The following is a 27410-nucleotide window of genomic DNA, read 5'->3' as shown; positions in this document are numbered from 1 at the left end:
AGTTTGTTCGCTTTATATGCTACAACAAGATTTAGCAGGTTTCTGAACTGTGATAGTCCACATGTCGAACTGTCTAGAGAAAGAAAATGTTATGTGTAAAGATTTGGATTTATTTATTGTCTGTTGAGATAGTGAATTTTTTAATATGATCTTTGGTTGATGATACATGTTTTAATCAATTGAGTTAGGTTTAGGTTGACACTTTCTTTGCATCGTTGCAGTACCTTTACATATGCTCAAATATGACTCTTCTAAATTTATGCGTCACCTTTACATATGCTCAAATATGACTCTTCTAAATTTATGCGTCCTTCCTTCTAGCAATATAATTGAAATGAATGAAGGGTTTAACATTCATCACAAATTGATCTATCAACTTGACTTGATAGGTCTATTAGTATTAGACTTGATAGGTCTATTAGTATTAGATTTATGATTATTTTGTTCTCTAAATTATTTAGACATAAACTTTGGCACAAACTCTATTTTATTCACTTATTAACTTAATCCTAAGAACTTTGTGAAAATTTTGGAAGGTATGTAGGACCAAATTGTCATTATATCTGGAATAAAATCATAACAAATAATTCTCATAAAAAGGTAAAAGTCAAAATCATTGTAGTTTTACTATTTGTAGAAATTATTCCATGCCATAATTATCACACATTAGTTCCTTCAATATTTCATCACATTCTTCATTACCATTTATATTAATAGCAAAGTTCATAAGGGTATCAAAATATAAAACACCAGTAAGGTGTTGTCCACAAACATCAATAAGTAGCAAAAGATGATATAAAATCGAAACTATCAAATCTTTCCCTTAGTGTAGTTTTGCTATGAATTTTTGAAAGATGTTTCGCTATAGTACTGTCTCTTAGCTTTATTTTAAATAGAAGGAATTTCCAAAGGAAGAAATCCATTTTCAAGGCTTGCTCTCCATGCGTCGTCCAAACTCAACATTGTTTCTCCACACTCATGCCCTTCTCTTCCTTCCAAAGCATGCAATATTCCCGCCATTCGCCATGCACTCATCACTCTTCTCGGCAACCAATTCTGCAATCAAAAAATTGTCAATTCAACCATAAGTACTCAGTAGATAATAAATATATATATGGACAACAATGAATGGATGTAGTATTTGAATATCTTTTTATTGATTTGTACTACAAATTTTTTTGACTGATATGACTGACCTCGCAAGAGTCGATGTTCTGAAAAGAAGAAGGAACCCTCATGGAAGGAGTGATGTGATAATAGCAATCTTTTCTAAGTCTTTGTGGAGGAAATTGTGAATAGGGAATGAAGATTGTCCCTTTTGGTGCATTTAGTTGTTCAAACTCTTCCAATCCATCTCCCACTATCCATATCTGTCAATACACATTTTGGTTAAACACAATGAATTTTTTTTTTCATCATTTATGGGTAGTAATTACATAGGTATGCATAATGTAAATATTACCTTGTGGGTAGTAATTTTTGCAAGGACCAGGTTGTTAGAATTGGTAGTGACCTTTGATTTAAGCTTCTTATGCTCATTCTCATACAAGGTAGCCACCTGAGAGACAACAATACATAGAAAAATCAAAACTCAGACTAAATATTTTGAGTTTGTTGACTGTTTTTTTTTTGTTTGTGAATAATTTACTAATTAAAATGGTTATATATGTAAATTAATTAAAAGAAATTAGAGAGAGAGGGAGACCTGAAAACCCAATTGACATAAGGCATCTGCAATGGCATAAGCAACCTTAGAAAGGTTTCCTCTAAGAAGCACTTTTGTTGTGGCTTTTGGGATTGTATTGATCACAATAGCAGCTGCTAAACTACTTCCATCAACCAATTTTATTCTCAAATTTGGATACTTGTGTATGTAAAATTCTCCATATTCATTTAGCTCTTTTCCCTGCATCCAATAATCTCAAAATCATAACCTTTTTCCTTAAGATATCCTGACTCAATAAAGTTCAAAAAATGATTTTAAATCTTGTTGATTTTACATCGGAGAATAATGAGTTTGAGTTTTTTACTTGCCTGATTAAGGAGGCCTAAGCTTAGCACCTTGACTCCCTTCTTATCAGCATCTAAAATGGCTGCTTCTATCAACTTGTTGATTGCTTCTCTTCTCCCTTTCATGAAATACTTCAAATACCAATTTCAAATTTAGGATTAATTAGAGTTAATGTTAAAGAAATTAATTATTTATAATTAATTTCATATTATTATATTAGTATAATTAATTTCATGATTATCATTGTACTAAGAATATACATTAATAAATATAATTTATCAATTCATATTATTTTATAGTTTAACGATGATATAGCTTAATATAAAAATTACAGTAAGAAGACAAATTCAACTGCATTTTCTTCGATTAAATATTGATCTATAATGATCCTAAACTAAATTTAGAAAACAAAACAGATCCTAAACTAAATTTAGAAAACAAAAACAAGTAAAAAAAAATATGAAGGTGGGATATTTTGTATGATATTGAACAGTAATGGAAAATAATAATTAATAATAATGGCTTACTTGAAGATTGAATCTAGGGATGACCCAAGATTGCAATTTGAGTGCCTTGAAAGTGTTTCTTTCATAGACAAAAATGTGGCCATAGAATGAAGTGGCAAGTACATAGAAAGAAGTGAAAGGCCAAAGTAGAGTCAACCACCACTTTGAGGTAAATGGTTGTGAGGCCACAGTTGCCAACCCAAGCCTCATATGATATATAGATTGTGGGGTTGTCAAATGGCTTAAATGAACCACATCTGCCACTTCTTCTTCTCTTAGCAATGAGTTTTCATATAAACTATCTGAGTTCTTGTCCACTGTCCCATATATGTAATCATATATTGGCATGAATAGACTATAGTTGGTTCTGAATTGGGTATGGTGTAGTGAATGGAACCTGCATTTTGTATCAAAGTCGATTTCACTCTCGTCACTTGTCAACACATTTATGAGACTCGTATTGAAATTTGACGAAGTAATTGTATGAATTTCAGTGTAGCAAGCTTTATTTAATGCATGATGTGATTTAGAGCTGGAGGCCATGTGTCAAAGCCAAAATCAATCCAGTACAAGCACTCCTGTCTTTTCAAACTCTTATTTGTTCATATCTATGATTAAGACTCGAAGAAAATCACTTTTTGTTACATTTAAAATCCTATTGAAACATCTTTTTAATTATTGAAATCAATTTAGTTTTTAATTACACCCAAATTCGATTATCAATTATAAAAGCATTTTTCCAGTGATTCTGAAAATAATAAAAATTTAAACCCTTTTAAAATCAACCTATAAATTACTAGTTTATTTTAGTTCTTGATCTTTCACTTTATGTTTATAAATTTATTCCTAAACCTTTAAACCTTTCGACTTTTGAACTTCCATTAGGTTCAGCAAATGCCTAGTAATTAGGTTGTTTGATTAATAATTTTATGTCTATTACATTATTTATGTGATAAGTTACAAAATTTATTAGATACTTTCGGAAGTTCAAATGACGAAATATAGGTATACACACAATTTGAAATTAAAGTTGAAGAACTCAACATGTCTAAGTTTTATTTTATTTCAGTAACTTAACTTTCAAAACGATTTGTCAAATTAGATTTAATTAGAGAAAGAGACTTACGAGGGAGTGTAGATGAGATACTTGAGAGGAGGGAAAATGAAGAAAAGGCTCTTAGGAACAATCTCAAAGTTGCAATGACCCATATTGTTCATAAAATCAATGAACATCACATAAAGAACAAAAGACCCTATTGATGCTGTTTCTGTTAGCACTGTCACCAACAATGGTATTGTAAACAGCAAGAAATACACTATGTGTTCTGCAAATGGATGTATCACAGCTGAAAAACAAAATACACATACATTCTAATCAAAATCAATTAAAATACATCTTATCAACTGATTTAGACAAATATATCGATTAAGATCAGATCAGGTCTAAAGTTCCTCTAACATGTGAGAGACGACGGTGTCCCATTTCATATATCAACGTCAGATATTAAAATTGTGGTCCTTAGGTGCAATTTAATCATCTATTACATAAACTTGGGTGGTAGTTAATTAAAAACCTTTATCTTTATATGGCCATTCTCATCCTTCGTTCCTTAGTAACATGCATGTGATCCACTAGATTTGAGGAAGAGGGAGATGAACAATTAATTTGTTCATTGAAAGTGTAGGGTCTAAACTCACACATCCACTTGTTGCTTTTTTTCACGTCTCTTCTTCACTTTATAGAAAAGCATTTTTTCAGGTCAAATTACACCTTTATCTTATATTAACACATTTGACTTATCAAATACCCTATATAACAATCAAAAGAAATATATAATCTTTAATTTCTCAACCATTATTCTAAGCAAAACCAAGAAACCAAATAGTTTTGAAGCAAAAATTAAATAGAAGAATTAAAAAGTAGGGCCTCATTGATGGAACTGCTAAAACAACATTTAAAGAAAATGGACACGTTATACGCTTATTTGTTAAGTATCTAATTAAGTTGATTAAGACATGGTGAATTTAAAGTTCAATATGAACGTTACGTCATGAAAAATTGGTAGATCGAGACTTGGAAATTAAAAGAAGAGAGATATAATTTACAGGTGATAGGCTCAGTAGCAATGGAGGAATGGTGGTGAGAATGGTAGCGAGAGTAAAGAAAATGGTGATGAAGAGCTCTATGAAACCAGTAGTACAGAAACTCCACCGGACCAGCGTGCAGCAATGCTGCTATAACCACCCCGTTGGTCCTCCATAGCGGTAGATTTTCACCCTTCTCCACCACCATCCTCCCCAAGCAAAACAGCAGCCCATTGAACAAAATTTGGTCATCCCTGCAATAGAACACATACCATTACTTTTTTTTATATATATAAAAATTGCAAGGATAAGAAATCACTTCAGAAAGAGAGGGTGCATTGTACTATGTTATTAAAAATAAGAATGAAATTCTAAATATATAGTATTCAATTCACTTGTGCTTTAAGTTTGTTGGTACGCACGTAGTTCAATAGTGTCGAACATAAAGTTATTGATGAGTATTTATGAATCTGTGATACTAGAAAATGGTAGAAATTTAATACATATATAAGAAGATGGGACTTCTTTAATTTATTATTATAACGAACTTAAATTATTAAAGACTTCAACTAAAAATACTTTGGAAGTTAAATAATCATTAGAATTTATAAGCAATTAGGAAAATAACTTCCATTAGTATGAGACCTCTCCATCAATTATAAAACCATAATCACGAAGGTAAACATATAAAGTGAACAGTATATAGAAAATTTTCAACGAACATCTTTAAGAAATCAATAAACCATTTTTTTTGTCAACAAGAGACAAAGGTACTAAAAAGTTCAAGACCAGAAATAAGAAATCAAACCAGTAGGGAGAGAGAGAGAGAGAGAACTAACCATGAACTTTCTCTATCAACTTGTTCGAACTCAATGGGTTTATCAACAATCCTTTTAGTTCCTTTAGCCGTTTGGTAACGAGAGAGAGAAATCCAAATCTGATTGTGAATCATTCTCAATACAAGAAATGGAAATATAAGAATATAACTTAAATCTCTCTTTTCTCCTCCTTTGAAGTACAAGTAAGAGCTATGAATCACCCATGGAGTCAATATCACAAACTAGAAAAAAAAAAAAAGATAAGAAAAGAAAAAAAAAACTCGTCAGAGATGAATTAATACATTATATATTATCAACTAAAAAGTTAGCAGTCGAACTCATTAGAAAAAATAGCCCATAAAAGATATATTGTTCATAACATCAATTCAAAATGAAAGGTAGAAGAGAATTAAACAACGTTAACACAATATATATATACTCTCAACAAAAAAGTCGAGTCAGTTGAACTAAAACCAATTCATAAAAAAATGAGCCAAAGAATTTATATACCTTGAAACTTCCAAGTGGCTTCCATGGCCAATCTGTGAGAATGCCTGGTTTGGAAGCCATTGTTATTGTTTTAGAAGGTTACAATATTTCATGGCAATGGGTGTCACAAGATTATATATAGAGAGAGTCTCACTTAGCTTGGTGAAAGTGAAAGTGAAAGTTCACCATATTAGCCACCAACATATGAGGAAATTACAACTGCATGCCCTTTTGAAGTTAAACCATTAAGAAAACACACTTGGGCTACTTGTTTGCATCCATATTCTTTACTCATTCAGAACAGTGCAGTGTGTTTGAATTGACTAGAAAAAATATTTTGATTTAAACTCTTTTGATAACAAGTTTTTAAAATTTATCTACTTTGGTGGAAAATTAATGATTTAGGTAATTTGACAGTTGGAGGAATACAGTATACTCTCCTTTCTTTTTCTTTTTATTACTTTTATGGGTTGGTGAGTACGTAGCATATACATAATTAGGTATATAGCTCTCGCACTTGTTCTTTCATCCATATCTATTACATTATTAGAACAAAGGTTTTGAATTTATACGGGGAGAGACATTAATAATATAAGTTAATGTTTTAAAATATTTATCTAACAAAGGTATCTTTACCATCAACAGTCCCATAAATCACTTACAAAATATTATAGTAAAATTTTGTAATATAGTAATGATAGACATGATAGACTTCTATAACAGTCTCTCAATCTATAGATTATATAAAAATTTTCTATATTATTTTGTAAATATTTTGATTTATTTTTGTTATATTTAAAAGTATTATTTTTCTAAACTAATACAACTTATTAAAATAAGAATAAATTCCCTACTCATTATTCTTAGCGTCTACAGTTCTTTGTGTACAGTTTCTTTACATTCCATCCACCTTGTTGTATGTATTGAATATACAAAATTTTAGTGGTTGTGTAATATATCTCATACTTTGCCAAACTGCCTATAAAATAAAATAGTAACATTTGGTGGATTTTGTAAGATACACATGTCAGGTTGAAATTAAATTGAAGATAGTGAAAATTATTAGAGAGGTTTTTTATTTTGTTATTATTATTTACCTATTTGTACAGCAATAATGTAATTCTTACACCAACAATTGTGAAATTAAAAGAGAAAAAAAAAAAAAAAACTAGGTGTTATATTGCAACTCATATGTCTTTGCAACTTGCACACCAATAAACATTAAAATGTGGCAGATGTTTTCTTTTATTTTAATTTACTAGGTATATATGGAAAATTGGATTCATGAGATTATACATATTTACATATATGTTTGGAGATATATGCATAATGAATGTCCTTGAAGAAAAGTGCTTTTAGGTCTATGTGACTATGAGATCTTTTCTTTTTCTCTCAACTTTTTCAAACTTAATTCAAGAAAAACCTACATGCATCTTTTGTTATTAAAAATTTATTTTATTCTTATTGTTTTATTATTAAATTAAAAAACTTATATTAAATACTCTTTTCTTTTTTTTTTTGTCTCTCTACTGTCTTGAAGTTGATTCCTCTAACAATTATGCCCATTATATTATGATACATTAATATGTCTTCCATACCTATGTGTTTGAGACTCCATCTTTATATATAATTATTACTTTCAAACTTAACAAAATGAATCAAAATATATAGCAAAATATCGTAACGATGAATTTTGGTAGATCAAGATAGTAGCATGTTAAAGATTGTGATATTTTTAGAAGTTGTCATTTAAAATAATTTCACGCATCGATCAACACAATTAAGTATATTTTCATAAAAATAGATTTTATGATAAAGATAATGATAATAACTCAACTTCGATCATATCCCACCAACAATCTATGGCTATGTTTCTTCTCCCACTTTTATTCAAATTGATAAGTTTAATTAGATCATACATATTTAATTTCGTTTTTCCATGATTTATTTTTGGTATTATTTGTTTCTTTCTATCATTATGTAAATACTCTTAGAATCTACTTCAAATTAGTGTGAATTTCAATTACTTTTACATGGTGAATAAATATATGATATATATTATTGTATGCGAGGGTAATATAATTTGTGAAGAACTATATATATATCATTAATGGAGAATATAAAATGATTTACTAATTAATGGTGTATTTCTAAAATCAAACTACAAATAATCCATCAGAAGTTATTCAATGTGGTTTGGAGTTGGTAGTTCGTTTTTTACTAGTTTGTATTTTTTTTTACAAAGTCACAGGAGATTGTATTCAAAAGTTGCACCCGATCATCTAAACTAGGTTAACATAACTTTAAGCTATATATTTTTCACATATCACAAAATTATCTTTTGATAGGAAAAAAAAAAAGGAAATGAAAGTAAAAGAAAGGAAAGAAAAGAAAAAGAAAAAGATACCCCTAAAATAGCTCAATTGATTAAAGTGTGTATCCTCGATTAATTAATAGGTTAGATATTCAAATCTCCTACCTCAAATACATTTTACCTAAACAAGTATACATTAAAGTTTTTTTCACTATATGTTTAATTAAGTTGTAGTTGATTAGAGTTGGTCACATTGATGCCACCAAAATGTTCGACTATTATATTAATTTTGAAGCTAATTGTTGTTATACTTACACACATATATCTTTGGCATTTCTTCTTATAAATGTAGCTAAAATAAAAAATAGGTGAGTTTGAGTTTAGTTGTTGACATCGTTATATAACGTTATTGTTTTAAAACGAAGAAACGAAACATAAAATTACCTATGGATCCTTCCCTCTTTACTTTTATTTTTTTATTTTTTTGAAAAAAAAAATAGAAACATAACATAACATTAACCAAATATGACTCAAAATTTGCTTCTAGTAAGACATTGAATATAAATTGGATGTCTGCACCCCTAACTTAATTGTGATATCATTTGGGTGGTTGGATGATTTTTTTCTAGAAAAAGAAAATCTATTTAAAAGAATTTATTAAGCTTGGTAGACACACACACACTGTTGTAGTAACCACTTGATGTAATGTTATTATTATTTTTGAACAGACTACATTGATAATTATTTCATATAATTATTTTCCAATAGACTATACATTGATAATAATGTCATATTATTATATATACATGGTAAAGAGAAATGATGAATATAATTTATTGGTCTCACAAAGGAAGTTCAAGTTCAAGGGAGGCAAATTAAAGCATTATTAATTATTATAAGATAGGTGTAGCCAAAAAGGAAGACTAAAATTTACATTCAAACTCTTTTTGTGAAGAGCAAAGAGAATGGAGACAGCTAGCTCTTTAGTTATTAAATGCATACAAGAGGTGGTTCCATTGTGGACACAACTTTCTCTTCTTAATTCCCACTTTACAAAACTCATCCACTCTTCGAAACCTACATTTTTTTTTATTATGATCATCCTTATTATTATTTTAATATATGATCAAATCCTTGGGGTTTTAAAAACCTTATCACCTATGTATAATATTATACCATTGAAATTTATTTGGAAAATAATATTTTAGAATAACTTGACACCTTTAATTGCAACACTTGAGATATTTTTGGTTTTATTGGGTTTATAGGAAAACAATTATTGGTATTAAGATGAAGGATTTTTCATTAATTAATATTCGCCTCTTTTAGTGTTGAAATTTTCTAATCTATATATCTCATCTCTTGAGATTATTGCACAATAATGGATCTTTCTTCCTTCAAAATTAAAAACTAAACTCTTGTCTTTACCAAAAACAGAAAGAAAAGAACCCCTCAACACAACACGTGTATGTATGACCTTAGCTTCTTCTTTTTTCCATATTCATAATTGAGAAAATAGGCCTATATATATATAATTAAATACACATCATCAACCTAAAAGATTAATTCAGAGGTGATGAATATTAAAGTGTATTAATTGGCTATAGGAGCAGAGTTGTTGTTTGTGTGTGAGAGCTGACCAAACGTTAAAGCACCCACCAAGGAGGAGATGTTCTTCCAAATGTTGATGAAGCCATTTCTTGAGTATCCTTCAAGTTTTGGTTGTTTTGAGTAATATATCCTAAACGACGGCATTTATTTTGACAAAGATTTGTTTTTAGTTTTATATATTTAAAACTAATAAGTTCGCTCGATTTTTTTTTATAAATTTATGTACTACCAATTGTTATTGTTAGTGTTATTAATTTTATATATAGTCTTTACATTATAATAATCTATATTTTCTAAGATAAATTATTTTAGTTTGGGTAAAAGAATAGTAAAACACGAAGCGGAAAAGAGATGCGTATAAAATAGGTGCAAACTATAATAATTAGAGTATAAAACATAAAATGAACTATAATAGTCTATTCGGTTTTGGTAGATGACCTAAACACCCGTATAAATTCTTAGTCTATTTCTAAAAATATTTATATATTTTTGTTAGTGTAGAAAGTTTAACCTAATAATTTCTTACGACATTAGTAGAAAATATATAACATTTCAAAGGAACTTATAGTTAAAAGTAACATTCATAAATTTAAATTCTAAAATCCAGATGATTATCCACATGGATGTAAGTTAATTCTAATCTCAACTTATTATTTGTTTAAAAAGAAGGAATTTTCATGCATTTTTCCATAAACATAATTATAATTGTCATGGGTTAATTTGGACCATAGAAAAAAAATTGACACATTTGTACTGGATAATAAATTTAAAATTTAAAATGAAAAAGAAAAGGAAAGTTGGAATCAGGAAAAGACTCATACCACTCGAGTCGAGGTCGAGGTCGAGCCGTATTCAACCCCAACTCAAAGAAATCCTAAAGAAGCCCACACTAACCCGCTTGGCCTCACCTCAAGCCAAGGCCAAAACCAAAAGAAGTTCTAAAGAAATCCTATATAAGATAAGAAAGAATATGGATTGTGCGAAAAACCCTCCGAATAGGTGTTGATTTCTTTTCTATTCAATAGTTCTCTTGCTGACTTAAACATCATTAACCATTTTCTTGTTTTGCAAGACTTAAACATCATTAACCATTTTCTTGTTTTGCAAATTCTTTCTTTTCTAAAATTTAAATTTATTGTTATTGTTACGTAAAACTCATATATATGTTTTTGATTGAACAAAAACTGACATCAATAATTAGAACAGAAAAGGAAGATAGATACAAAGATAATAATGGATGGGTTTAAATATGTATTGAATTATGTGCATGCAACATTCACCTAATGTAAGTGGGTGGAAAGGTGGTAGCCAACGCTCTCATGGCTAACTAATAACTTTTTTCTATAATGGTTTTGTACTATTCCGTACAATATATAATTTCTACATTTCACCAAAAGAAGAAAGAAAAAAGTGAGACGAAAAATCGCATTTAAAAGTTTATAATTTTAGTGTATACATGTTTGTATAGTTATTTACTTTTATATGATTTTGTGTGGATGTGATAAGTTTGAAAAAAAAGAATAATAAATAGATGTAAATTAGTTAGGGTAGTTGAATAAACGAGTGTTAGTGTCAAAACGTTTTTGTATTAACTAACATAATTTAAATGATATAGTACTATTTGTATTAGCAAGCTCGAAATAAGAGGTTCAATTACTATCCTCTTTGATCTCTCTATTGATAAAAGGAATAAAAACTACTACGTTTAGCACAATTAATAATACTATAAAATCATGAATAGACTGAAAAATGATTGTGTGTATAAAATAATTTTCAACCAATTTATAGTTTTCATTCATTGAGAAAAAAGAAATATCTAAATAAAATCATATGTATGTTGAGAAACAAAAAGTTTGTAGTTCAAATCTTTCACTTCGTATGTAAACTAAAAAGCTTCATCCCAATTTGAAAGTATGGAGTTCCATCTCATAACGAATTGACAATAAAATGAGTAGCTGATCTACCTTATATGGAGTATGAGTCTCCTTGGTTTTTTCAATGTGGGAGTCTCAACTTCTCCAATATGCCCAATCAAGATGGTGGCACTTTTGGGTTCACCTATCTTGGACCAGATACCCGTTTCGGTTTAGTGGATTTTGATACCATGTTAAATTTGATAGTACGAGGTTCCATCACAAAACCAATTGGCTATGAGAGGAATAACTCATCTATCTTATATGGAGTATGAGTCTTCTTGGTTTTTCCAATGTGAGACTCTCAACTTCTCCAACATAATGTGATAGACATTAGAGATTACTAGGGTTCTTTTTTTTTTTTTTGAAAAAGATACGATGGATTAGTAGGTGCACCCATACATCTCCACTAGGTGGACACCCCTTAGCACGCTCACCCTACTTGCTTCATTAATATATAATAATAAATACAAGAGAAGCGAAAAACAAAGTACATCAAAAGATCCAAGGGCTAGAGACAAGCCTCGATAAACCCTAGAGATTACTAGGATTAAAATTAAAATTAAGATTCATATAAATTATGTAAGATTAGAAAATACTAAGATAAAAATTGAGCAAAACTCTAAAAATAGCATCTTTAATCTAACTTTTTTAAAATGGTAACTTCTCATTTGTTTCCTTTTTTTTAGTCTATGTGCATCCAATACATATAGGAGGAGCACACCTCAATGGTCATGCGATGTGAGGGCGGACATGCCCTGATCCTTTGATAGATCCACTTCTAAACAATGAACGTTAAAGTTGGTCATTAAAATTGGTTACCCAAGTGTTATTGATCGTCGGAGGTGTGGTGGTACAATATTTTATTTAGAGAGATATATTTTGTTTTGGCAGTTAGATTAGATATGGAAGTTTATTCTTTTTTATATGGAAACCTAAATTTAGGGGTTTATTATTAAAATATTTGTGTACTTATTATTAATTATTTGGTTTTTTTGTAGTAATTTTTAATGAGTAAGTTGGGCTCAATTTTCATATACTTGGACACATTAAATAAACAAAATAACATTTATAAAAACCAAAAATATTTAAAATTTAATTCTCTAATAATAATAACAAGAAATATTTTAGAATAAGTTACAATTGAATTCTCTACAATCTCTATGATTAATTAACTTAAAGTACTAACTATATCTTCTCGATCCTCGTATGCTTGCATTTGGTTCTCAAAAAGAAAAAAATATTTTATATATATATATCAAATAAAAGTTAATATTTTCATATATTCATATATTACCATACTCTTTCATTTTGGATGAAAAGCCCTTGCTCTTTCCTTTGCTCAATAAAACTACGCAACAAAAGGTATCATCATTTTTAATACCATTGCATCGGTACTGTAGAACTTATAGTTGGAGAGAAATAATCGCATTTATAAGGACAAGGAAAAATCTACCATTGATTTTTGGGAAGACATTCTTTCTCTCTCGGGATTGTGGACTAGCGAATCCTCTATGTTTGCAAATTCTAGTGCTTCCTCTATCGCTATCAATTTAAGTGCTTTTTAAACTTTTTTGTTATGGGCTTAGGTTTAGCCCTTTAGCTTTTGCACTGCCGTTTGACTTTTGTCTCTTGCTATAATTGTACTAATTCTTACTGTATTAATGAAAGCGGGAATGATGAGGGTATTAAGAGAGTGTCAACCTAGTAGAGATGTCCATGTGCACGACCTAACGTATATTTTTTTTTAAAAAAAAGATATACTAAAAGTTAAACTAGAAATCGATTAGTCTTAAAATCCTTAAGCATATAGGATGATATAATCTTCAAATGTTTGTAACTTATTAGAAATTCTCTCGTCTAAGAATTCGTTTCGATTCACTAAAGTAAAAAAATATTTTTGCAAAAAATTATTTTTATTTAAATGTTTGGATGAAAGTTGTTTAAATTATATTTTAAAAGCTATTTAAGTGGTTACTAACCATTCTAATATTTTTTTTTTTCAAAATCTAATTATTAAAATTAGACACAATTGAAACTTATATTCCAAACATACTCTAAAGGAAACCACATGATACCTAGTTAAATTTCAAACTAGAGTTAACATATTCATAACACTCTCCATGATTTACAAGCCATACATTAAATTTCAAAATCACTTTACATCACATGTTTTGAAAACGGCTCCAACAAAAAATCACTCACCAAAATGAGTTTAATTTAGTGGTATTGACCTAACCTATTTTCTTAAAGGTTAGAGATCTAATTTCTCATCGGATATTGTAAGATATATATGTTTTTTTTTTATTGATTTAAATCTTTGAAAACTCATCCCAATTTCTTTATAATTCACTTAAAAGTAGATGAAATGAAAATATGTATAATTATTCTCCCAATCAGTAATTCCTTCCCAATTAAGACTTTGTTCTGCATGCAATGGTAAATCGATAAATAAAAAAGGTAAAGTTTTGTGTCTTTCGATTTACTTGCAAAGTGAGAAAGAAAATAATAAAAAATGGGAACTTACTTTTGCATATCGAGAGAGTTATTATTATAAAATAGACTAATTAGGAGAGTTAATGGAGATTTGAGGAGGCAATTGAGAATCACATAAATAAATGAAACTTTTTTTTTGTGGAAAAATCAAATAAAAATTACCAAAGTTCTGAGATTTTTTTTTTAATCTAGTCAACTTTCTTAAAATACATATATATGTCCAAAATCTTGATTAATATTTTCTCTTTTTTTCCCTATTAATTTACCCAAAATCACTCTAATTAGCAATCAACGAGGATTACTCTCTTGTTCATTATGATATCACAAAGATATGTTTCTCTATATAAACAAACCCTAATGTCTTCTTCTTCTTCAATAATAGAGATTAACAAATATGGCTTCTTCTTCTTCAAGTAGCATTATTGTTTGTGCTTTGGTTGGGGTTGGAATATTTCTTGGTCACATCCATGGGTGTGTTGGAGCAGATTATGGGAAAGCTTTAACAAAGGCTTTGTTGTATTATGAGGCTCAAAGATCTGGAAAATTGCCTCATAATCAAAGAGTTCAATGGCGTGGAGATTCTGGTCTCCAAGATGGGAAGGATGTTGGAGTAAGTTTTCATAATTTACTCCCTTATGTTTGTGTGTTATTACATTAATTCCACTTTAAAAGGTTACTTACTTACACTGATCTTCATTTAATAAAAGAAAATTTAAAGTTTAAGGTTCAAATAATCACATGTTTAGTTATATCTTTATTTTTTTACCAGTAGATTAGTTAACCGTTTGTACATCCAAATGAGAAACAAAACCTCGAGTTTAACATTCAAATAATCACACATTATTTACTATTATACCTTTGGAGTTGAGAATAACAATTTTATGAATAATTAAGTATATAATTTTTTAAAATATTTTTATATATGTTAATATTTTAAATTTAATTATTGTATTATGCCATTATTCATAATTTATTACTTCTATGGTAGAATTTTAAATTTTCATCTACATCTCATTTTTTTTATCACCAATTAAACCTATTTAATAGATATATAACTTTTATTTGTTTATAAAAAAAAGTGACATTTTCATAACATTGAAACCTCAACAATTTTATAATCTTTTTACGTAGAAGACTTTATTTTTATCAACTCAAAAGCTTAAGTTGATATAGGTAGATTTGACCGGAGGGTACTATGACTCGGGTGACAACGTGAAGTTCGGGTTACCGATGGCGTTCACATTGACAATGCTATCATGGAGCGTGGTGGAGTACAAAACCCAACTTTGGGCCAAACATGAAATAAGCAATGCTCTAAACGCCATTAAATGGGGAACAGATTACTTGGTGAAGGCTCATCCATCGCCAGACGTGTTGTATTGTGAAGTTGGCGATGGAAACTCAGACCATGCTTGTTGGCAGAGACCCGAAGATATGACCACGCCCCGCACTGCCTACCGCATTGACGACCAGCACCCTGGCTCCGACTTAGCTGCCGAGGCCGCCGCTGCTCTCGCCGCCGCCTCCCTTGCTTTTAAACATTTCAATCCTTCCTATTCTTCTATGCTTCTTCGTCATGCAAAGCAGGTCCTTAATATATATATATATGTGTGTGTGTGTGTGTGTGTGTGTGTGTTTAAAGGATTTTCTTAAATTTTTGTGTTCGACATCATCATGGTTATTCTTATCATTTGTTTGTTAATTTTACGTTTATCTGTAGCTGTTTGATTTTGGTCGGAATCATCAAGGGCTTTATCAAAACAGCGTACCAGTAGCCGGCCAATTCTATTCCAGCAGTGGATTTCAGGTAATATTTTTATAAATGATTTTCAAACGTAGTTTTTGAAAATAGTAGTTAAGTGTAGTACCATATACATATATTTTTTATTGCTTTCTTCATATTTGTAATGGTGTGTTTGAAATAATAATAAAGGATGAACTATTGTGGGCATCTGCTTGGCTTTATCGAGCAACAAACGATGAAACGTACCTTAATTATTTGGGAGGCTCTGGTACTACTGGTGGAACAAGAACAATGTTCTCTTGGGATGATAAGTATGCTGGTGTTCAAATCCTTGCAGCTAAGGTATATATTAATCGTTTGGGTTTTACTGAAATAATTAGGTGATGATATATATGTCTGTTTGGATATATTTGAGTGTAGCTATTATTTTGGTATTAACTGATTTTTGATTTGGTGGTGGTGCAGCTAGTTTTGGATGGGAAGGTTCCATCCTCAGGTTTGTGGGCAGATTTCAAGAGCCAAGGTGAGCAATTCCTTTGTTCTTGCCTCCAAAAAGGAAACTCCAATGTTCAAAGAACCCCTGCTGGCCTCCTCTGGTTCCAGCCATGGAACAACCTTCAATATGTCACCTCTGCCGCCTTCCTCGCCACCGTCTACTCCGACTACTTGTCTTCCAAACATGCCTCAATCCAGTGCCCCAGTGCCCGCGTCCATCCCTCTGACCTCATCTCCTTTGCTAAATCTCAGGTACATAACGGGCCACACGTAATATGTAAACTTGATTATTTAGTATATATGTTTGAGACATGAATGAGGGTGCAACTACATAATTTAGATATCTTGATGTACTTATTAATCCCAGACCTTCTATTTACTTTTTTAAAAATAGAAAACATTGAATAAGAGTGTAAATCATCTCTAGATGACCAATTCACTCCTTATTGGACATTGATTTTTCAGGTTGATTACATTTTGGGTTCAAATCCAAGTGGAATGAGCTACATGGTTGGGTTCGGGTCAAAGTATCCAACTCAACCTCATCATAGAGGAGCATCTATTGTTTCAATCAAGAGGGACCACACCCCAGTCACATGTCATGGTGGGTTTGACTTATGGTTCAATCGAAACGGACCAAATCCAAATGTTTTACACGGAGCAGTAGTTGGAGGACCAGACCCTAACGATGTATATTGGGATTCAAGATCCAATTTCAAGACAGCTGAACCAGCAACAGTAACTCCAGCACCATTGATCGGCGTCTTGGCTCGTTTGGCTTGAAGTACTAAATCGAGCCCTAGGTCTTTTGTGATTCCTAATAAGATCATATTTGGATTGGACTTTAGGGAACATTAATGTTGATAGTAGGGCTAAAATTGCCTTTTCAAAGATTGTATTTGTTAGAAATGTCTTTGAAATAGAAATAAAATCCCCTTTCATTTGACACATATTATTGTGCATACTTTATACTTTATAATATATACATTCATCAATTAAACAAAAATAAATAGAGGGTTAAAGATGAAAATTATAATCTAATACAAATTTTATCTTATTTTCATGAAAGGAACTAAATAATTTAAGATTTGTGAAATTAATATTGGATATGTTTTTCAACTTTTCACAAATATTAAATAAATCCTAATAAATTTTAAAAGTATATATAAAAAAAGTAAATTAATAATGAAAAAGTTATTAAAATTTATATACTAAATTGTTACAAATTTAGCCACTAGAGCTCAGTCGTCACCGCCATAAAACGAAACGGCAAAACTGAGCGACGGAGGTCGTCGGCCGGTTTTGGATGGCAGCGAGAGCAACGCCGATTATTCTTCCAGCTCTTCAATTGAAAGCCACAGACTCAAATGGCGTAACTCCTTCTGGGAATTCAATCTTTCTTCCTCGTCTATCAATTTCAAAGCCTTCTTGGATCGTCAGAACAGAGGTAATTCCCTCAACTATACTTTGAATATTACCTTCTTCTATCTTTCGTTTATCTCAAGCCCCTTTTTTGTTCTCTGTTCTTGAATTCTCTTCGTGTTTAATGTCTGAAGGACATTTCTTAACTGTAATTGAACGTACTCAATGTTAATACTCTTGTTCATATCATTCCCCGACGTGGGTTAATTAATTTAGCTCTTAATTGAAGTTAGGGTGTATTATCTGCAGCAGAAAACTTATAATTGTACTTCTGTTTACTCTACTGATGAGGGATATAATTGTACCTGCTATTTTACTGAATGTGAAAGAGCAATCCTTGACTAATTTACCAAATATTGTTTGTTCTGAAGACCGTTGGAAAATGAAACCACATAGTACCTAGCTTTTTCTTTAATGGAACTTATTTCTATTTCCTTCAGCTCATTTTATGGTGCTGATTTCAACGATAGACTTGATTGAATCATTATTGGAAAATTTTGAAGTAACCCCATTTTGTAACTAGTTGGTTTTTGGTTTTTGGAAATTATTCTTATAAACAATACATACACCCATGTTTCTATGTTTTGCTCCCCAATTTCTACTAATGTTATTGAAAAACCAAGCAAAGTTTTGAAAACTAAAAGGTAGTTTTCAAAAACTTGTTTTGTTTTTAGAATTTTACTAGGGGTTCAAGTGTCCCTTTGGAAAAGGTGAAAACTATAATTCAAAATTAGGAAGAAAACCAGCAAAAATTTAAAAAACAGGAAACGGAAAATGAAACCATTATCAATGGGACTGGAACCTTAAAAATTAGTTAGGGAAGTTAGGGTATAGGGAAATAAATAGAGGGGGTGGGAGATTAAGAAGGTAGGCAGTTTTTTGAGTGAATTAGAATTTGAAAGATATGTAAGAGGGAGGGTTCAATACCTCAAATACTTGGGCGAGTTCTATTTAATTTCATCATCTTTTATATTTCAATAGATTCTATCAATACTCTGTTAAGTAATTTTCCTATTGATATAAATGCTTTTACTACTTGGGTTCTGTTTTGTGTGTTTGGCTTTCCTACCTACCAAATAAGATTCTAAGAAATGTTTTCATACAATCTGAGGCTACAAATGATATGATGTAGTTTTCTTCTGTCTCCTATACTTGTGATTATTAGGTGTATCGGTTTTGATACTTCTATGGTACTTTTATCTCGGTTCTCAAGTTTGTTTTGCTAACACGAACATGATTTACCTAATCAAACTAAGTGGCAGTTGAATAAGATGTTAACGGAGGATTAAGGCTTGCGTGGGAGTATATTTTGCCATTGCTAAATCACTTCCATTTTAATACGATTATGTGTTGGCAATGTTGTGGATGTTTTTTTTCAAAATTTCTTAAATCACTTTTACGTTAAGTCACTTGTGAGAGAATGTGGGTCAAATGATTGACCAATAACTATTCAAGAAAGTAACCAGTTTTTTAAATGGCGGTCTTTAGTAATTCTATGATTCTGTAATCACTTTTATAACCAACTATTATAGATCTATCATTCAACATCACCTTTAATTATATAAAATCTTCATTTTATAGTGTAAAACCAAACATTAATTGTTATTATTAAACACATTGATACCACTTTTCATAGACAGTCTCATTGTAGTGTTTCCTCTCTTACTCTCCAGTCAAATGTTAGAAGAGAAAAAATAAAGAAGCCAGATCCACCTTGTGTGATATGCAACGGAAGTGGTAGAGTTGACTGTCACCATTGTTGTGGAAGAGGTATCTCTTCTCCCTCTCTCTCTCTCTCACCACAATCCCTCCATTAGATGGCTAATTAGGACCTGCTGTATCAGAACTTTTGAGTTGAATTTGTTTGTTCAATCCCTTTAAGTAACATGTCCTTATTTTCTAAAACTAGGGAGGACAAATTTTGTTGACTTAGAAATGCTTCCAAAAGGGGAATGGCCAAAATGGTACGAGTGTTTGTCATATTTCCTTTCTCCTACTCATAACTTCGTAAACGTTCTCTCTTTTCACATCACCAAAACTTGGTATCAAATAAACTGCCGTCAATTACTATTGCAGGTGCAGGACTTGTGGAGGGAGTGGTCTTGGCTACTGCTCCCGTTGCCTTGGGACGGGAGAGTATCGATATATTATGGGGTTCCAATTCATGAAGATGGAGAATGATGAAAGTAAAGATCCTAAAAAGTACGAGGATCAAACAAAGCAACATCCCAGAAATGCAAATCCAGAAATTTGAGAGAAGTTTACAATGGTGTGACAATAAAATACTAATTCAAACTGATGAATTCCCTGTTTAGTATAGAAAAAGTTGTAATATAGTTGGGGTATATGATAAATTTTTGCCCCTATTTTAGGATGTTTTTCGAGTTAATAATATTGTAATTGGCAAGATGTGGTTGCGACTCAAGTCTATTTGTTATGGTCATTTGGAAATTATCAATTCCAAAAAATCTTCTTTTCTTTTTCTTGCATTTTTTTAGTATAGTAAGAATGAAAAATTGGTACTACATATCTCTTAGTTGCTAACTACGAATATTATATCTTAGTTTAAAGACAACAACTTGTATCGTAGGATATCTTAATTTGTAATTTGGTTTAATATGATTCTCGTAACAATTACAGTAATTTTTCCACATTTTAGGTATTGTTTAATAATTATTTATTATTTTTAAACGTTAAGTTTATAGATACAAAAAATAAAAGAGTTGTTTTGATTGTTAGAGAAGTCCTAGAAATTGAAATATCCAACATAGGTAGTTATCATTGTGTTTGAACTTATCCCAACAAAGTTACTTTTAACATTTCCACTTCATCTCAATCACCACTAGGCCATATTTGTTGCACTTCGTACCATACATAAGACTCGTATGATCAGATTTTGCGAGGGAAAAAAGAAAAGTTCAGATTATGAAATCTCTGACTTAAGACTAAGAGTTTGAATTCATGATTTTGAAAGATACCAAACTATCTCAAATCTTAAAAGCTATGGCCACCAAATGGAGGATCTACACACCCAATGGTCTGTCATACGTGAATTCTTTTTTCTTGACAGAGAGCTCCAAATAGTTTAAGTGCTAAATTTTTCTTCATTCGGATATCTCACCATTTTAAAATGTATGAGTCAGCTTGTGCACACCTTAGTGAATCTCACAAACAACTCATCAGTGAAAAGAATTGATTCCAAAAACCTATCAAAAGAAGAAAAAGAATACGAGAAATGAATTTTCAGCAACATGATGGTTAATTGAAAGTGATTTTAGCCCTACCAAAATCCTTCCCCTTGAAAGGGAATTCAATTGAAAGGGCCAGATTCCAAGATAAGATAATCAGGAAATAGATAGTGTAAACTTAATTTTTCTTGAATGTATATAAGCTGCCAAAAGCTTATTGCCAAAATTCTTGATGGCAGGTTATGACAATAACAGTATATCTATACAGCAAAAAGGACCAAGTGACTCGATAGTTGTAGTCAGTCTACAAATGAGTAGAGATCAAAGCGCTAAGTAATACTTGTAAGATTTGAGAGGTAGAAGAATCCTGCAATTTAGAGGCATCCATAACAACAACCGAGTCTGGCTCTGGGCGGTGGGTCATGAAGAAACTCCATAAGGCAGAAGCGCTGCAGCTACAATTCTACCCTCCTCATTTAGGATATTATAAGTTGATGCCGCATTTCTCTGCAAATAACAAAGCTTTGTTAAGGATAAACATGCCAACTCGAACATAGGTCAACTGGTCTATACATGTACTCTCAACCCCCCAAGGTCTGAGGTTAAAGGTTAAGTGAAAAGTAGTTGTACAAGAAGAGACAGCCCTCTTCCCAAGTAGAGTGCATAATTCTGCCCTATATCTGAAGTACCCTCATTTTTCAAATATCAAATATCGATTAGGTTTGTAGTGTACGGAAATACATAGGATATGAAGAGAATTGCTGGACATGGATGATTTGCCTTGAGAGAAAGAGAGAGTGCAGATAACTACTTGATCTACAGTAACAAATTATCCATCGTGTCAAAAACTAGTTAAATTTAGACAAAATGAGACCATTCGAGATTCCAAACAGCCCACTGTTTAAACTAGCAAGTCCCCGGTTGATCATTGTAATTGGTAATTTACTCAACAACAACCCACTTGTTTCTTTCTTAAGCAAAAGTTGACATATGGCTCTAAAGATAGTTCTTGAACAGTTGAACTTAACATCATTCTCAAATATCACCTATAATTCAGATCCTATTTCCACTACATCATGTGGGTTAGTTTTTTTTTCTTTTCTTTTTATTGATGAAGAAACATGTGGTTTTTAATATCCTACACTAAAAAGTCTTTAATACCCATCTGATCAAGGGATTGTAAGGAAAAGAGGATGTTACTGGTGAATTGATGACACGTTAATTTATCTTATCACAAACTAGACAATACAGTAACCCACTACAATCTCTTTTGACGAGGCTATTATGGTTGGTGGATGTTTTCCCACCTATTTTCTTATCCTAAACAAAGAATATACTGTTTCCCACCAATAGTCACAGATCCATAAGATAGCTCAAAATCTTGATTTTCAGATGCATGAAAAGTAATTATCTTATGGATCAAGACAAATTCGACAAACAACATAATTTCAAACCAAAAGTACCGTGTCTACAGCTTCCAACTTCATGCCAGTGGAACGAATGAACTGCCTCAATTCAGGATTTACTGGTTCAGTATATCTCCCACAGCCAAGTATTAGAATTTCTGACAATAAGAAAGATTTAAAAAAAATTAAAATTAAGAAAATTAATCAGTTGACAGTAGAAATCAACAAAAATGTGCTAGCAAAGAGCAAATATGAACAATACACGGCACTAAGATGATGACGGCAGAGCTCGAAAATAAACAGAATATTTGGTTTACAGGCTAGCTTATGCATTCAACTTTAAATGGAAGTAATCTCTCATGTCAGATTCTAGAAGAATGCCTAAGAAAGAAAACCATAAACCTTGTTAACAGAAACGTACACTTGACATCCTCATCTCAGAATCAGAGAAAGAATAAAGAAACAAGAGTTTAGGTCTTGGGTAATTCATTCAATGGCTGAAAAGTGCAAATCTTTCACATATTCAAGAAGCTTTTAATTGATAAATATTACGAGTCCACTCTAATTATGTTATTCCTCCCTTTCTCAATAACAAATTTGCGAATTCTAGATTCATTCTCCCATCTCCTCTACAACATATTACACGTCCCTTACAACATTAGCTAGCTGATGTAAATATCTCATTTGGTCCTCTTCCCTCTTCTAGCATAATCAAAATATATGGAGGGTAGACTTGCTTATCAGCCGAAAGAGAAAGAAGGAAGAAAAAAACGAGAAAGAGTGAAGAAAAAAAAATCCTCATCATCTTCCTGTTTAAAAGCTTCAGATCCGTCTACATTTTTAACTAGGTACACGAGTCAAATTATCAAAAATCTAATTATTAAACAGCAAAACTAAGGCATGGTTGTATTGTGGGATACTTCAAAGGAACAATTAGGCCACAAACCTGCACTATCTCACAAGATATCCTCGTCTAAGGCAGACGTGAAAATCTTACCCCACATGTTACAGTATTGAAAGAAGGAAAGGAATGATAAAGTTAAAGTCTTGCTCATGCTCAAGCACAGAAAAACTAGTCCAAGAACCTTACTCGTCCACAGTCGCGGGCCAGCTTGCACTTCACCTCAATAATCTGACAGGACAATACAACTTACCATATAACATTTGGGCACCAATTGCCAAGGAAAATCACAGACGTCCTTTAGTAATAAACACATTTCAATAGAAACGTCAAATCTAGGTATCTTTAGACACTCGTATTAAAACTACTTCAACAATGACCAATAATTCAACACATTTTCCGAACACAACAACAGATTTTACCTGTAATAGGGCGCACAATCTGGAAGATAGATAAGCTGCAAAAAAAAAAAAAACATTTCAATCACCAAAAAGAACAAAAGAAGTAAATCGAGTATTGTAAGTTAGGAACAAGAAATGCAAAGCAAACCTATCAGACGTAATTTCCGAAAATTTCTTAGGAGTCCAAGACATCAACAAATTCCCAACACAAAGCAAGCTGCCCTCATAATCCACTCCATTCACAGTGAACCCCGTCTCAGTATACCTTAAATCCCCGCATAAAAGAGTCAAAGATATAAAATTGAGGAAAGAAATCGATGCAAAAGACAAAAAGGAGAAGTTAGGGCAGTACCGTTGAAAACGAAGCTGATCTTCAGGGACATTGTCGATGAGATTGATCTGATCGTAAAAGTGAAAAGGCACGTCTCAACGACGGCAGAGGCTGGCTGAAACCAGGCTTCCGGCGATCGTTTTTAAGGGTTCTAATTAGATTAAGCAGTGTCGCCACCGCTTTCTGCCTTGCCGCCATTTTTCTCAGGCCCTCTGTCCCCATCACGGAGTTTCGCCCCCAAATCCCTTTTTCTCTTTTACTTTTCTTCTTTAGGACATCAACTTTGATATAATTGCATTTTTCACCCCTTCTAGTGTACCCTTCTAATTGATCATCGGTTCATCGGAGTCGGTCTTTTTTTTTCTTAAATCAATCCCAAATCAATCATGGTCAATTTAATAAAATGTCAAATCGACTTTGACATCCAAGAATGTCAGTCGGTCAGTCTGTCAGGTAAATACTTTCTGAAAATTTTCGATTTGAAGCTTTCTAAAACCGACCTCTCTCGCTTTTTGATCGACCGACTTTGATTTTTCGGTCTATCGTGCTCACATCTACTTCTAAATTTAGCCTAGAAGTCGGTGATTTATCTCTCTTTGAGTCGAATTAACCTAAATAATGTCAAAATAGTATTTTGAGAACATTAAACGTATGACAAGGGCTAAGCTTTAATTTACGCTTTTTAAAGTTGAGTGACTTGTATGTTTTCATTAGGATCAGACTTTTTAAACGTGGGACATTAGAATTTTAAACATCTCGACGTAATGAATAAAAGAAATATAAAAGTTGGTTGTATTAATTGAATTGGAGTAGCATATAATAAAATTGATTGATAAAGTTAAATAGATGATGAACTTATATATATAGGTAGAGTACATGAAGATATAATAAAACATACAGAGCATTCCAACTAGCTAAAATCCTTAATATGTAATGTTAAAAGGCAAACATATGTAGGGAAATTAAACAAGTGGAAGAATGATGAAGATGAAAGATGAATGATGAAAGATGAAAGATGAAGATGAAGGTGAAGAGGGTTATAAACCATATATGCCCAATGGTAGCTAACATTTTTGTTTTTGTTACCAACAAAAAGTGATGGTTAGGAATGAGTGTATATAAGATATAGATCTAAAGACATTATGATAGTTTTTTAGAACAAAGTTTTAAGATTGGATAGGATATGTATTGTCCTTTGCTTCATTCTCTTTTAAGGACCCATTATCTTTTTTTTTCCTATATTCTTCTCTCTCTCTCTCTTTCAAAAGGAGTATATATATATGTCAATTTAATTATATTATAGTTGTTGGTTAAATCAATGGATTAATTAAAATGTTCAATTATAGGTTTTATAACAATGTCACATACTATTGTCCAAATCTATTTGAGTAGGACCATGAAATATAAAATAATTCTCAACCATGAATCTTTGATCAGTACACTTGAACTTTTATTAACAACTTTAGATATGCTCTATTAATTCTACTTTACATATATGAGGTCTAGAGTGTGTTCTCAATAAATCTCTCTTTTTCTCTTTTAATAATAATGGATATATGACCTATATAATATATCATGATATGATATATTATTGCTACAATTCACTTCAAAATTCATTTTTCTCTCCACCTTACAAAGTTGAGAACACATGTAATTATAGAGACAAGTTATAAAATGGATTTTGAGGATATAATGCAATAGTATAGGAACAATTACAATTTTCAAGTTTCTTGGTCACAATCAAATGACTTAATATGATTTGAAAGATTAATTTTAGTTTGTGACATTTAATTATGTAATTTAACATTGTCAGTTGTTAAGTTTCAATTAATAATTCTCTTTCTAATTTAAAAAAGAGCAATATTAAGTATATAGTCTATGTTATACTTTACACATATCACATTTTAATTGAATGGAAGGAGGGTTACACATATATGTGCAAATCAAGTAGAGCCAAATGTTTTCCTTTTAAAACTATAGCACTATCAACAAAGAGACCTCAATATAAGGCAAGGATGACTTTTTTATAGTATATATTTTGTAATGATTCGTGGGAATAAATATATTGAATGCCTTGAACTATTTCAAACATATTATTATTAAAGATATATAAAGCATCAGTCCCAAGGTATGTATATATATATATATATATATATATATATTAAACATGTCAAAGAATAACTTGTGGTTGGACATGACATAATCTTAACTCCATTATACTTTTAAATTAATTAAAATATAGTTCATTTTCTTAAATAAAAAAATGAATTATTACAAAATTACCTAATCCTTTAATTTGTATTAATTAAACAACAAGAGTTTCAAAAAGTTGCATCCCATCTAGTGGCAGTCTATTTTGCTACAATGAGATGGCTTTGCAACTTTTGGAATGAAATGAAATAAAAATAAATGAATGTGGGTTTGATTTAGGGTTTTTGAGTTCAATTTCTAATATCAATTTTATCAATGATCATTCTTTTTTACGTTTTAGATCTCATCTTTGTTCTATCCTTCATATCTCACATATTACAACATTTCCACTTTTGTTTTTCATTTTTAATTGTATTTTCAATTATTTAGTAATTGGAAAAAGCACATAAAAAATTATAAAGTTTGTCATTGATTAGACAAATGAAATAACATTTAATTTAATCAATAAAAGAACCCATGTACGTGTCAAATCTTATCATAACTCTATTAACCTCCAAAATTGATTTAACAATACAATTGGCAAATTTAATTAAGATAGTGATGTTATAATTAATTAAACACATCTTTATTCAGTAATAACAAAAGGAACTTTACAAAATAAATTATATAAACAGATATACATGTGTGATAGCAAGTACAAATAACGACTAGACAATAATAATTAATGATGGATCGATCTAGTGGTTGTCAATACTTATATGTTATGTGGTTGATGTATTTAAAGTTATGTTTACCATGGGATGTCCCATTTTCAACTCAACAACCAAAATAAAATTGTTAGGATTTTTCTTTCTCCAAAAAAAATATTGTAAGAAAAGAACCTCAAACCTAAGAAATATCTAAGATGTAAAAAGTTTAGCATTTATTTTTAGGAACAACGTAGATTAGCCTTGATACAATCCAAACACTAATTAATAAAACAACACATCCTAGAAGAGGCTAACAAATTTATCCTTCAAATAAAAAAGGGTAATTAAAATATGTATACTGAAAAATTATACGAACTATTTCAAGTCATTGAAAGTTTGACGATGGGAATTTTACCAATTTAAGAGTGTAATTGTAACT

At 30.9% G+C, this 27410-nt stretch overlaps 3 protein-coding genes and 1 pseudogene across 3 annotated transcripts; 2 read left to right on the top strand and 2 right to left on the bottom strand.

Moving 5' to 3' along the window:
- Positions 1–670: 670 nt before the first annotated feature.
- LOC101222843 (very-long-chain aldehyde decarbonylase CER1) lies at positions 671–6153 on the bottom strand. The gene is made up of 10 exons (XM_004153152.3): positions 5931–6153; positions 5442–5662; positions 4624–4856; positions 3644–3863; positions 2539–2914; positions 2035–2142; positions 1706–1906; positions 1463–1558; positions 1197–1370; positions 671–1056 (listed from the first exon to the last, which is right to left on the bottom strand). The coding sequence occupies exons 1-10, from the start codon at positions 5988–5990 to the stop codon at positions 889–891; spliced, it is 1857 nt and encodes a 618-aa protein (XP_004153200.1). The 5' UTR covers positions 5991–6153; the 3' UTR covers positions 671–888.
- An 8484-nt stretch (positions 6154–14637) lies between these two features.
- LOC101214769 (endoglucanase 13) lies at positions 14638–17432 on the top strand. Its single transcript, XM_004153649.2, has 6 exons — positions 14638–14853; positions 15417–15830; positions 15964–16050; positions 16177–16329; positions 16453–16734; positions 16948–17432. The coding sequence occupies exons 1-6, from the start codon at positions 14638–14640 to the stop codon at positions 17263–17265; spliced, it is 1470 nt and encodes a 489-aa protein (XP_004153697.1). The 3' UTR covers positions 17266–17432.
- Positions 17433–17704: 272 nt separating this feature from the next.
- LOC101214526 lies at positions 17705–20387 on the top strand. Its single transcript, XM_004153648.3, has 4 exons — positions 17705–17929; positions 19578–19674; positions 19814–19868; positions 19981–20387. Exons 1-4 carry the CDS (start codon positions 17789–17791, stop codon positions 20156–20158), a joined length of 471 nt encoding a protein of 156 aa, XP_004153696.1. The 5' UTR covers positions 17705–17788; the 3' UTR covers positions 20159–20387.
- Positions 20388–21245: 858 nt separating this feature from the next.
- LOC116404609 lies at positions 21246–24368 on the bottom strand (annotated as a pseudogene).
- Positions 24369–27410: the final 3042 nt, after the last annotated feature.

Source organism: Cucumis sativus, chromosome 6, assembly GCF_000004075.3.
Source record: "Cucumis sativus cultivar 9930 chromosome 6, Cucumber_9930_V3, whole genome shotgun sequence".
Lineage (NCBI taxonomy): Eukaryota > Viridiplantae > Streptophyta > Magnoliopsida > Cucurbitales > Cucurbitaceae > Cucumis > Cucumis sativus.
Note: the sequence above shows the minus strand (reverse complement) of the source record. Positions and strands in the feature narration are given on the sequence as shown.